A 12,926-nucleotide genomic window follows, 5' to 3' on the forward strand; every position below is an offset into this window, starting at 1 on the left:
CATCATTGACAAACTAAACTCAATACCACAAAATTCTCAACAACGAAACCACCAATCAAGTATTCAAAATCTGCCTGCTGCCTGTATAGACGCTAGGTCTAATCACTCCTGAAGATATCATGGCATAAACTCAGGCCCCTCGATTTTGCTCCATATTCAAGCGTTTCATCATGGGAATCCAAGGGTAAGTTTTGTCTTGGTCCTGGTTTTGTCCTCCTGCTCCTCCTCCTCCTTCTCCTAGTGTCTGCCTACGATTGACAAGGTTTCTCGCTCTCTCTTGTGTATGACAGCATCTACAAGGAGATCGGCCCAGGCAAGCGGGTCTCGCTCTGCAAATTGGCCATAGAGCATCTCGAGGAGACAGGTCAGCCGCTGCGTCTCGCCATCGACTTTGCAATATGGTCGTTTCAGGCTCAAGCTGCCAGAGGTATGTCCTCTTTCATTGCTCTTTGTCACCCTCTCTCCGTCGCTCAATCTTCCTTACTCTTATAATTCATTCACACATACATACATACCATATGCCTGCTGACTTTTTCTGGGGGAACCAAGGCGGCGCACATCCCGCTATTCGTACCCTCTTCTACCGCCTCGTGCGCCTCCTGTCTCTCACCGTCCACCCTATCTTCGTCTTCGACGGCCCCAACAAGCCGGCTTTCAAGCGCCACAGGCGCTCCCGCCGCGGCCCCGGCGATACCGTCTCCGCGTCCATGGCCAAACGCCTGATCCGCCTCTTCGGCTTCGCGGTCCACGACGCCCCAGGAGAGGCCGAGGCCGAGTGTGCTTTCTTGCAGCGCGAGGGCGTTGTCGACGCGGTGCTGAGCGAGGATGTCGACACCATCATGTTCGGGTGTGGGCGTACCCTGCGGAACTGGTCTGCCGAGAGTACGGCTGCCGGGTCGAGGCCGCCCACCCATGTATCCGTGTACGATGCTGCCGAGCTGTCACTGGGGGTGGGCAGTGGGGCTGGGCTGGACCGTGAGGCCCTCGTGCTAGTCGCGCTCATGAGCGGTGGCGACTACATCCCCGAGGGTGTGCCAGGCTGCGGAGTGAAGGTCGCGTGCGAGGCTGCCCGAGCTGGGTTCGGGAGGCGGCTGTGTCGCATCAAGAGGTCGGACCCGGACGCGCTGCGGCGGTGGCGGGAGGAGTTGGCATCCGAGCTGAGGACCAACGAGAGCGGGTTCTTCCGCGTGAGGCACAAGGCTCTCACGATCCCTGAGGATTTTCCGGACATGGAGGTTCTGCGGTATTATACACATCCGGTGGTCTCCCAGGCCGCGACCGTTGAGAGGCTGAGGAAAGAGCTCCCTGCCAGAGCCAATGTCGATATTGTTGGCCTCCGCGCATTTACTGGCGAGACGTTCGATTGGACGTACAAAATCGGAGCCATCAAGTTCATCAAGGTGTTGGCCCCAGGTCTTCTGATCCAGGCGCTGTTGGGCCTCCATGGCCACGACATCAATGATCCTGACGAAAGAGAGAGGGCGGAGGCGAAGCTGGTCAGGGCTATCTCGACAAGGAGGACGCACTTCAGCACGGATGCTACACCTGAACTCCGTATATCCTATATCCCGAATGACATTGTCAGTCTGGACCTAGACGCCGAGGAGGATGGGGAAGAAATCGCCCCTAGCACGCACGGGCGGTCCGGACTGGCCCTCAACAGCGACAATGAGACAGAAGGGCCTGACGACGGGGAGGGGGGTCAGGCCAAGGCCGACCCTAAGAAGGTCTTCGACCCGCTCCAGCCAGACCTCGTCTGGGTGCCCGAATCTGTTGCCAAGCTGGGTGTGCCGCTCGCTGTCGAGGACTGGGAGACGGGGCAGAGAGCCAAGAAGTCGGCAAAGGAGAAGAAGAAGAACGACAGCAACAACAAGGTTTCGACGAGGAAATCACAGGCCAGGCAGAAGACTTCAGATATGCCGGCTGGGGCGCTGGATAGATATTTGACGAGCACTAAATCTATTAGTCCGGCAAAAACAACATTGACAGAGTCGGGGACGGTGGCGGCCCCAAAACCTTCGAAATTACCACAGGCTGTTGCTGTCATCAGGAGCGCCAGTCCGGCCAGGAGAGGGAGGTCGACACGTTCCGACAAGGCGGCGCCAAAAGTTGGCATGCAGTCGTCCATCAAGACCTTTGGGAAGCTCTCAGAGTCGATGGCGAAGAAGGTGATTACGGTGGTACTGGATGATGACGACGACGGGGAGGAGGAGGAGGAGAAGGAGGAGCTTGAAGACATACGCACTTTTGGCTCCAAGAAATTACCAAAGGCGGCGGCAGTAAAGAGCCATCATCCTCTATCACCTCAACAACCCCACCCCAAACTAAGCCAGGCCAAAGGCCACACCAAAGCCAGCCCCCGCTCCACCGCACCTATATGCATACCCTCCTCCCCGTCGGCACCATCACCCTTCGCGCTCAGATCCAAAACCACAACCGTCTATGTGCAGAGATTGAGCGACACGGGTCTCGGTTACGTCAGGGAGGTGGAAGTCACCCGCGAGGAGGCCGACCGTATGCTGGAGGCGGAAACTGGACGGTGGTCTGAGGAGAAGACCGGCAGCGGCAGCGGCAGCGGCAGGAGGAGGAAGTGCGCTGGTGGGACGCGGATGTGGAGGGAGAGCGAGGTGGCGATTGTGGATCTCACCGGGGAGGATTGATAGCGAGACCAGAGAAGGCAGGCCACCGCCTACGAGAATGAATAGATGATACCCTTTACTATTACGTGAAAATGGGGTTTCTTCCTTCTTTTTGCCCCTCCGTAAAATCTTGCAGGACATGCAGGCGCGTGGTGGTTGCTGAGGGTCAAAAGACTGTCTGTATGCCCTCTTACAAAGAGTGAGAGAGAGGTTTGGAATTGAAAGCGAGCAGACAACAAAACATGGTTCAAACGCCGAAATGACCAAGACGACCATATCACCCAGTCACTGCTCGCTGCCAGGGACCAGAAATGGAAGAGACGGAGAGTGTTGGATACTGCAGCTAGTTCTTCACATCTCAGTAGACTATGAATACACTAAATCTCGACTGCTGGGTCGATCCTGAACAACCAAGAAAAAATAAACATTTACTCTTTGTCTCATGCTCCCCTCCTAGAAACGAGATGCCTCGCGTCCACTGCGTGAGAGAAGAGGAAAAAACACGGAAAAAAGAAGAAGAAAAAAAAAAGAAACTAGAACCAGGACGCCCAACCTTAAACCCCACCAGTCCGCCCACTATTCTAAGGTAATCACCGTCTACCGTTGTGATGTTACGAGACTCGACCACGAGAACCTCTTTTGTAATACCTCCTCCCACCAAACCCTCGTAATCGGAATTGTTCTCGTCATCGCAATTCTCGCTTGCTACCGTTGTCACCTTTCGTCGGTGGCCCATTCCACCAGGACTTTCCTCCTTCATGGTCGAGATTCTTGTTGCTCTTGGACTCTTTCTCTTCCACCAACCATAATGCATGTAGATTATTTATTCCTTGTCGCTGCGCTGGCTTAGCCACCACGATCTTCACCCCTTTCCTCGCGTCTCGTCGACAAAGTCGTGGTCTTCTTTGTCGACCGTTCAAGGCTATTCCAAAAACCGTGATCACGAGCTTCCTATGTTTATCTTCTTCAACAATAATAGATCTGGAATCGTGTCGGCGGTGTTCCTTTCTGATTGGTTTGCGAGTCGTGCGAGCCCGACCACCAGGCCGCTCAAGTACCAGCAATTTTTCCCTCTCAGGTCTCCTAGAGCCGCCGAGTGAGCAGATACTGAACAGACTCGCGCGCATTCTGTGTCCTCCAGACACTGTCCTTTCCACCCCTCCTCCACTCGTCCCCGCTTGCGTCCTCGCCGCCACCACGCGGGGCCGAGCCAACGATCACTTCCAGGTCACGCTTCTGGGAAGAGAGCCAGTTGCGCACGAACTTGGCTGGGTCGCCACTCAGACCCTTGAAGAAGACATGCTTGGCCTTGGAGTCGGCGATGGCCTGAATCATGATGGCGAGCTGCTCATCCAGTCCCTTGACCTGCTGGAGCATCATGCCGTACTGTGGATGCTGCAGGAACCGTGCCAGACGTGGCTGCAGGGGGTCGCTGACGGGCACGAGTACGTCGTAGATGGTCGGTTGGGGGTTCTTGTGGAACTCCTCGTCGAGGCGTACCGTGTACGCGAGCTTGACGGGGGGGAGAGGCCGCAGGTGAGGAGTGATGTAGTTCTGAAGCTCTGGGATCAGGCCTGGGTCCCTCGGGACAATCTGTGGTGTACACCATTAGTCGTCTGCTGAGCTCTATTGCCGAGGGGCAACATCACCACCTGCAAAACATACCTTTCTGAGCAGCTCATCACACCGGAAATGCCTCTTTTCCTCGTCCTCTTGCAGTCCCATAAGCTTGATATACTCCCATAGACTCATGACGACCTCCGCACGCGAGGCAGCAGGCATATCGACGATATCGGACAGCTCGGGACTAAGCTCGAATCGTTCCGGCACCTCGTCCCTGAACAGATTGATCGTGATGTTCATGTTCTCGTCTCCGTTCCTCTTGAACGTCAGCTCGTCAAAGTCGGCGGCAGCAGGCGGAGTGGCAGAGTTCGCTATCCTGTCCGGCTTCTTCCACTCCACACTTTGCTCGGCGCCGTTGCGCATCTTACTGCGGTCGAACTCCACCGTCATGGCCTTGAAGAAGTGGGAAAAACGAGGTTGTGGGGGTTTCGTGGCCTCGATCGCCTTGGCTTTCTTCTGGGCTGGCGCATCTGTTGTGTCCATTTTGTCTTCGGCACCACCCTCGGGGTCCTCCTTGGGAACTTTTTTCTCCTCAGCATCCTCCTCGACGCCATCCTCCGCCTCATCCTCGTCATCCTCGTCAAATTCGTCGTCGTCGTCGTCCAACAGCCGGCCCTCAATCTTGACACGGAAGGAGGATTCATTGTTTGTGGAGAAGTCGAAGCTATCCGCGTTGAGCTCGCCGGCCTGCCAGACCTGGTCCTCGACGGTATTTGAGATCCATATGCGCAGAGTCTTGAAACGCTATTTTTTTTTTTTTTTGTGTCTGCCAGTCAGTACCACCCTCTTTGTCTCTCCCTCATCACCACCTTAAGAAAACGAACCAAAAACATTGGTGTCCGGCGTACCTTAGCATTCCTGCCCACCGAGTCCACGACATCTAGCCTCTTGCGCGTGATGGTCGCATCGAGCCTCCTCTCAAAGTCCCTCAGGTCGCGGTACCGCTGCACGCCGTCGCTGACAACGCAGTCCTCGACGCCGTCAGGCATGGTCTTGTCGGTGGGCTTGCGGGCGCGCAGCTTGGCGCGCTCGTGCGCGGCCGTCTGCTGCTGGTGCCGCTCGGCCTGCTGCTGGGCGGTCATGGGCGCCGCGGGAAGATGGCCTTGGGGCTGAGTGGTCATCATGGGCCCTGTTTTGACACGGATGGCCGCGGTGTTAGTTGGCGTGGAAACCATGGCTGCGTACAAAGAAAGAGATGTGTATATATGTATTGTATATAAATACAAATATATATATCCCAGATCCTGCCGGACGTGTGGCCTAGTCCGTGACAAGCAGCGATGACAAAGGATGATTTTGGGGTAAATGGGTTGGACAGAGAGTGGGTTTGCGCGTGGTGCAATCGCGATATGGCAAGCTTCTGCTTCGGGGTGGGCGCGCAGGGCAGGGCAAGCTTACCGATTCCTCCACGGCGTGGACCAGGGACATGCGGCGACCTCTGGGCCACATTTTGTGGGAACTGCGACCGATATTGCGCCTGCATCTCGACTGGACTGACTTTCGAATCGACTAGGGGGGGGTGTGTGGTTTGGTGGATCCGCTTTTTGAGATTGAAGAGGGGATGGAAAAGCGGCCTTACAAGGCGGGAAGGGGAGGAAGGGAGGGCGCGGACTGCGAGTTAGTAGCGTGTCTCCTCTGGGGACTCCGTCGTTTGCGCCGAGTCGGGGATGTTGGTTCGAGTAGTCGAGTCGCCCGGGGCCCGTAGGACCGCAGATGGAAAGCTCTAGGGATCACCGCGTCTTAAAGTGGACGTGGCATTTAATTGGGAGAGAGAGAGAGGGGGGGGGTGGGTTGGTGGAAAGTAGTAGGCTTGGTCTGTGTTGAAAGACAAAGTGGAGCGCGCTGCCAAAGTAGTCGTGAAAAAAAAAAAAAAAAATGAAAAAAAAAAAAAAAAAAAAAACCGCTCCGCGACGGGACTACTGTAGAGTACAGCTGTGGTCCGTGCACGCGCCCAGCCTCGCGTTATAATGTTATCGTTTTACTGCATAAGCAGTACGTACATAGTACTCATATTCATAGCACCACTGCTGCTTGTTTCCTTTTAAAAAGGCTGCACCGTTACAAACAGTCTTCTGTCCAAACCCTCTTCACTTTGTCAATACTGTAGCTTCAATATATGATATGAGGACTAACTGATCCGAAAGGACACAGCTCTCAATTCTTTCAATTTCTGTCTTTGCTGCTTCTCTAGCCATTTCTCCCCCCCCCCCCCCACCTCCACCAACTCTCATCCGGTCAAGCTGTACGCCGCGCTCAACAGATGCCGATTAAGGAATTTGCTGTACATCCACAGCACAATAGCACGCCCCCGATTGCCTTGAACCAGGCCCAATTGGACCTCCCAAACAAAAGAAATCTCGGTCCCTTCTTGACCTCCGTAGGGCTGCTTAGATCAATAGAATGGCCCTTTGACTTGGAGGCGATCAACAGAAGACCGACTCGATGCTGAATGATGTTTGCCTTTTTTTCACTGTGAAGAGACAAAGAAAAATAAAAGACGGAAAGAAAAAAAGAAGGGGAAAAAAGAACCCCCGCCTGGCTTCCAAAGCAGAGCACTGAGGGCTACTCCTAACTCGCCTGCCAACGCCGGAAAATGCCAAAGGAGAGAGGCCGAGAGAGGGGTGAAAAAAGATATGAAGACCGAAAAACACATAGAAAATGGGCTAGGAAAGAGTGGACAGGAATCTCCGTTCGCCTGACCACCCTCCGCATATGGACAAAGGACGGGCTGAAAAATGCCTTGTTGACGTGTTGCTGTATAATCATGTATGGATGTGTGCATGTAGGTAAGATGTATGAGGAGGGTTGACTCAGAAAGCTGCTGTGCCCAGGCCGTTCTTAGACTGTCGCTTGCTGAAACGATGGTTCTTCTTCGTCTGCTGAGGGTCGTCCAGGCTGGCCTGGCTCTTGCTCAACTGGTGCCGTCCGGACCGATCATTGACGCTGAACCCTCCCTCTGGATACTGCATCGCGCGCGAGAGAGTGCTGGCCGGGCTGGGAGACATGGACGAAGACATGTCGCCGAAGCCGTTGTCACTGTTGTAGGAACCCATGAGATCCTGGGAGACGGCAAGATCCTTGGCCTTCTCGACGGCCTCGATCCAGTCGTCTGCGGTACCAGCATCGACGCTCAGTGATGAGGAGCTTTTTGGCGGCTCGAACAGATAATGTGTACCGTTCTGGAGAATGAATTTGTCAGAAGACCGAACCCCCCCGACACGGTGGAAAAAAAAAAAAAAAAAAAAAAAAAAAAAAAAACCAAGGTAAAAAGGAAAACAGGAGTCCAGATGGGACTTACCGAGTCGATACACCAAACAACCTGCCCCTTCACGTCGATTTGGGTGCGCCACGAGCAGTCCGCAGTGAGCAGAGAGATCTCGGTCTTGGCCTTCTTCTCGCCGCCCCCCGCTGGAGCGAGCACAACGCGACCACTCGAGGTGATCATGACAAGCCTCTGCTTCTTCTTCAGGGTACTACCTCCGAAGATTCTGGAAATCTTCTTGTGCGTCTCATGATCCTGCCTCCCGTGCGGGCTGTTGGGTATCGGTGACGAGGTGACCAGCAGATCACCAAGCTTCAGGATCCTCTCGTTGGTCCTGGTCAGCACCGGCGACCACTCGATGTCCAGCTGCGTTGGCGGTGGCAGCTCGGTGATGATGCGAGAGGGCCGGGCGGCGCCATTGCTCGACGGCGCGAGCCCTCGAGATGACGGCAGGGAGGAGCTGGAGGCGCCGTTCAGCTGGATGATGTGGGGTTCCTGTGCCGGAGGCACGTAGGGCCGGAGCCTAGGCGCTCTCTGTTTCCACAATATCTTGCCAAATTTCTGACCCTCAAAGAACTCGTGGTTCTTGATGTGCTCCACAGTCAGGCGTCTTGCAGGGTCCAGGACGAGACAGCGCTCGACGAGGTCGCGGGCAGCAGGTGGGAACCCAGCGGGGAAGTCGAACTCCAGGGCCACAATCTTCTGGAAGGTCAGGTACTCGGTCCCTGCCTTGAAAGGTGGCCGGCCGGCCAGGAGCTGGTATACTATGCAGCCGTAGGCCCAGATATCGCTGGCCTTACCAGCGCTCTTATCCGTCAGGAGCTCCGGGCTGACGTACTCAGCCGTGCCGACAAAAGAAGCAGCCCGTCCGTCGTCGGATGAATCGTCAGCAGGTGGCTGCTTTGGGTCCCTCGGGTCTGGCAGCAGCTTTGCAGTGCCAAAATCCGTAATCTTGACATGCATGTTGTCGTCCAGGAGCACATTCTCGGGCTTGAGATCACGATGTATGACACCTCTAGCGTGCATGTACTCGATCGCGTCGAGGATCTGGGCGCCGTAGAACCTTGTGCATTCCACATCAAAGGTGCCTGTTCGCTTCAGGACGCCCAGGAGCTCGCCCCCGTTGCACAGGTCCAAAACATAGTAGAGTGATGTCTCGTCTTGGAAGGTGTAGTAGAGCCTGACTATGCCCGGGTGGTCGGTCAGGCGGTTCAGGGTGTTCTTCTCGATGTTGACGTATTTGATCTTCTTCTCCTTGATGATATGTTTCTTCTCCAACACCTTGACGGCGTACTCCTTATTATTAGTACGGTCGGTAGCCAGGAACACGGTGCTGTAGGAACCCTCGCCGAGGACTCGGTCGAATTTGAAGTCCTTGACCCCTTTTTTGATCGACCGGATCACGGTCCGCCCCTCGGTGTCTACCTCCCTTCTCACGCCCACGGCAGCACCTCTTTCCTGCCATTCCTCGCGATTGCCGGGCGGAGGCATATGAGGACCAAAGTTGTTGTTATTTGTCGGTGGAGCTATTGGGCCACCGGGCATGTTCGTGAAGCCGCCTGCCTGTCCCTTAGAGCTCTTCCTGGGAGGCGCAGAGCCTGGAGGCAGGTCGCGTCGGCCGTCGGGGTGATAGATCCTCTGGCTTGCAACTCTCTGGGGAACGGGTCCTGCGTAGGGGGCGCGCACCGATCTGGAATTACTTCTGGATGGGGCGCTGAAGTTGGAAGATCGAGATGCCTCTGGCCGCAGCATGGGATGGTACATGCTCGGGCCGGCCTCTGCATCTTGCGACGCGGATAGAGGGATCGAAAGGTTCGCCGACAGGGGTCGCGGTGAGGTACGCAGTGGTCGGTCCGAGCCATCGGTTGGGGGAGCTAGAGGTGCGGTGTGCTGACGCTGCAGTCTTGGATCGAATAGAGAGTCTGCGATGTTGGCTGCGCTGGAGGGGCCAACAGCGTCAAAGGGGGACTGGGTGTCGGTGATGTTGTGCTGGGGATGGCTGTTGCTGGGCTCGGCGGGGTGGTCTTGTTGTAAGGGGGTTCGGGCGAGGGGTGTTGGGGTCGAGGATGAATCGCGAGGGTCGTCTTGGACTTGCGAAATGGAGTATCCAGCTTCGGGGACGACGTCGGCGACAGACGACTCGTCTCCTGGAGCGTCGGTCTCGGGGAGGGAGTCGTTAGAGAGGTTGGCGATCCGCAGACCGCCTAGGGCCTTGGACAGGCTGATATCGCCATTCATGGTAGCGGGATGGGGGGGATCGGTCGGTGGTCAGTCGAAGGAGAGCCGGACTCGAAACGGTGCCGGTGCATTAGCTGTGGCGACTCGTCTTCATGGGCCGTCGACCTTGCTTTGTTGGACCGAGAACGACGAGGGCCAAAAAAAAAAAAAAAAAAAAAAGGAGAGGAGGAAGAGGAGGTGTAGCTGCGCTCCGTCGTTTGGACCTGTTGTCTGGGGGTTTGGGGAGCGGGACCTGGGCTGCGCTGTTCCCGTGGCCGTGCTGGAAGGGTGCCCGTAAACTTGTCAGGGCCTCAATTCCTCAGCCGCGACCGTAGCCACAGGTGGTGGGATCGTGGTCGAGAGAAGGAATACCATAGAAGAAAATGGTCATCAGGCACAGCAGGCAGTGGTGATGGCTGGATGATATTCGATCGACGGGCAGTGCCTTGACATTGAAAGCAGGGCAGCTAGTGTAGGGGGTTAAGTGGTGGTGGTGGTGGTGGTCGACGACGCTCTGCAGATCGTTTGATGGTGTCGTGTCTCTCTGGTCAGGGTCAGGCCTCCCCCATTCGCGAGTAATGCAGGGATATCTGATGGGGACTGGACTGCTGCTGGTCAGGAAGAAGAGGAGGAAGCTGTTGTTTCAATAGGTATCTGGGACAGTCAGGAACTGGGCTTCTGGGTTGGTCAAATCAGATGATGCAGATGGGTTGGTTCGTGTTGCTGTGATTGTCTGAATGTGAATCAAAAGTGCAGGACATTTGAGAGGTAATGAGGTGGCTCGTGTTCCTGTTCCTAGGCCCTGGTCGGTGACGAAGAAAGGCCCAAACGGGGTCGTCCTGGTACCGTCTGATGAAAGCTCCCTAGGGTCGAAAGAAAGCGGCTGATTTGCAGTGTACTACTGTAGCGACAAGTATTTCCCTCTCTTGCCTCCCGGGTTGACATGCAATGACACATTCACACGTACAGTGTACGACTCGTAAGAAAGGGAAAGAAAACAAAACACCATCATTAACACTAAAAAAAAATCTAGCATCAACCTGGAACCCATCCATATGAACTTTGACTCTTCTTTCTTGGTGTCGCTATGCAGTTCAAAGGTTGGAGCGGTGTTTCTTTGTACCATAAGTGCTGGCCTGGGCACTGCCAAGGTACCTACCTATCACCACAGTACCTAGACCCATCATATTATGAGCCCTAGGATGCAGTGGGCCCCCCCCCCTTCACCTCTCACCCTCGGCTTAATTTCAACTACTCTCTGCATTCACTTTGATTTATAAAGACATTTAATTATCGTACAGCATTCTTTGATGGCTCAACATCTAGTGGATTCATGCAATGACAATAAACCTCTGTACTTTGAATTACCTCTGGGAGAGCACTGCATACTTGAGTAGTCACGGATGATACAACCCTTAGATACAAACCCTAGTGACATGCATACCAGAAAATGCTAGCAAGATGCTGCTTCCTCTGCTTCTCTCTGTGTATGTTCATGGGCTTGATGATCCGCACCTGCCACGGGTGTTGGGCTCACAGCCATAAGCTACCATGGTCTGGAAAACATATGACAGATCTCTGGAGCTTTCAAGACCTGCCTTTTGCATCTTCCTCTCCTCCTCGTCCACCACCACCACCTACATGTTTCCATCACATGCATCCTGCCTGAGCTGCACATGGCCGCCCTTCCTCCTGATGGTATTCAGGATCACCTTGAATATATCCGACTCTCGAGCTATCATTTGCATGTCCTTACCAGTCATTATGATACGCCTCCATTTGACAGTCATATCCTTGACCATGTCAGAGGTTAAGGAGTTGGAAAACCGTCGACGATACCGCAGATATTTGCAGAGGAATGAAAATCCAACCTCGGAAGAGACAGTGAAGCGGAAGGCCACTCCTAATTCCGAGTTTCCAGAGCCAAGGGGCGCACTTACCGTCTCACGAAACAGGGAGTCCTCGTTACCCAACACAACATATGCTGAGCCGGTGCTCCCCTCTCTCGTTCAACCCAACTCTTCGGGCCACCATGCTGGCTATGCTGGAGAGGACGAGCTCGCTCTTGTAGGGCAGCAGCAACATGGCCCAGATCACACCGCATCTGATGCACAACCTATCACCTCGCCAGACACCCCTTCATCCGGCCGATACTTGTCAATGCGGCCCCGCAGACGTCGACTGTTCCCAAGTCCTTCAAACAGTACCGGACCACACACTTGCGTGGCGGATAAGACGTCTTTACGGCTAGAGGAGCCAGAGGAAGAGAACACTTCCGCAACGTCGCCCAGACAGGCTTTGACTGGCAGTAGGACTGAGGAACCTGTGCAGATAATGACACACGGGTTGGAGACAGCTGATATACCTCGTTCAGGAGAGCATCTACCCTCTCTGTCACCGCCATACTCGCAGAGTCCACGCCGTGCCTCGGGAGGAAGTTCATTCACTCTGGTGCGTAGCAAGCTATCATGGAACCCTTTGGTAGTGGCTGAGAGATTGACGGAGCTCCAGCCAATCCACGCCCGGCCTTCTTTGGCTGGTGAGGCTGCACCTTCAACATTGGAGCACCGCCGACGCCAGTCATCCTCGTGCCACTCGCCAGACGATACGCAGCATGATGAAGAACCGGGAACATCGGTAAGCTGCGCAGGTTATGCAGACCACATGGCGAAGGCGAGGCTGATCGTCTGTCCGTTCCAGCCCCCTTCGAGTCCCCGTAGAGCTTCAAGAGGAGCTGGTCGCTTCTTGCAGCTGTGCCCCGTTCTCGGTCATCGATCACCCTCGTCCTCTCATGACAGTCCCCCGCCGAGAGAGAGCCCTTTGCCAAGTCGGGCTACACCGGGACGTCCGACATCGCTGGCTCGAACTTTCGCGATACCTGGCCGCCGGGTCCGGGTGTATGACGATCTGGCCTCACCGACCCGTCAGCCTCAGACTCCCGAGCAACTCCCAGAGGCTCGGCACCAGAGCAGGCTCTCAGCCTCGTACACAGCTCCAGTGAGCAGATTTAGAAGTGCCCAGACACCCGGCCGCACTCCTGTCACGGCTCGGAGGATACATCAACGCAGAGGCCCGAGTCCCCTCGGCATGAGGACGTCAGGGTTCGAGGGTCTATATGGTGGGTGGGAAAATAATGACGATGTCACCCTGTTTGATGAGGCATCACAGGCTAGGGAACCAGGTTC

At 55.2% G+C, this 12,926-nt stretch overlaps 4 protein-coding genes across 4 annotated transcripts; 1 reads left to right on the forward strand and 3 right to left on the reverse strand.

Moving 5' to 3' along the window:
- Window positions 1–19: 19 nt before the first annotated feature.
- M406DRAFT_277258 (PIN domain-like protein) lies at window positions 20–1,979 on the forward strand (the record flags this gene model as incomplete). The annotated part of the gene is made up of 3 exons (XM_040918306.1): window positions 20–184; window positions 291–427; window positions 550–1,979. Coding segments are annotated over exons 1-3 (1,581 nt in total), but the record flags the coding sequence as incomplete, so codon positions are not given.
- Window positions 1,980–2,955: 976 nt separating this feature from the next.
- On the reverse strand, window positions 2,956–3,658 carry M406DRAFT_101675 (uncharacterized protein). Its single transcript, XM_040914963.1, has one exon. The coding sequence runs from the start codon at window positions 3,451–3,453 to the stop codon at window positions 2,998–3,000; it is 456 nt and encodes a 151-aa protein (XP_040777328.1). The 5' UTR covers window positions 3,454–3,658; the 3' UTR covers window positions 2,956–2,997.
- A 64-nt stretch (window positions 3,659–3,722) lies between these two features.
- M406DRAFT_256250 (uncharacterized protein) lies at window positions 3,723–5,383 on the reverse strand (the record flags this gene model as incomplete). The annotated part of the gene is made up of 3 exons (XM_040917086.1): window positions 3,723–4,232; window positions 4,305–5,006; window positions 5,111–5,383. 3 exons carry the CDS (start codon window positions 5,381–5,383, stop codon window positions 3,723–3,725), a joined length of 1,485 nt encoding a protein of 494 aa, XP_040777329.1.
- Window positions 5,384–7,072: 1,689 nt separating this feature from the next.
- Window positions 7,073–9,276, reverse strand: M406DRAFT_256955 (Pkinase-domain-containing protein; the record flags this gene model as incomplete). The annotated part of the gene is made up of 2 exons (XM_040917136.1): window positions 7,073–7,441; window positions 7,561–9,276. 2 exons carry the CDS (start codon window positions 9,274–9,276, stop codon window positions 7,073–7,075), a joined length of 2,085 nt encoding a protein of 694 aa, XP_040777330.1.
- Window positions 9,277–12,926: the final 3,650 nt, after the last annotated feature.

This window comes from Cryphonectria parasitica (genome assembly GCF_011745365.1).
Source record: "Cryphonectria parasitica EP155 unplaced genomic scaffold M406scaffold_4, whole genome shotgun sequence".
In the NCBI taxonomy this organism is placed as follows: Eukaryota; Fungi; Ascomycota; class Sordariomycetes; order Diaporthales; family Cryphonectriaceae; genus Cryphonectria; species Cryphonectria parasitica.

Bases quoted from the DNA above. Each gene is read 5' to 3' on its own strand.
- M406DRAFT_101675 (XM_040914963.1), bottom strand. From the start codon at position 3,453: ATGCATTATGGTTGGTGGAAGAGAAAGAGTCCAAGAGCAACAAGAATC.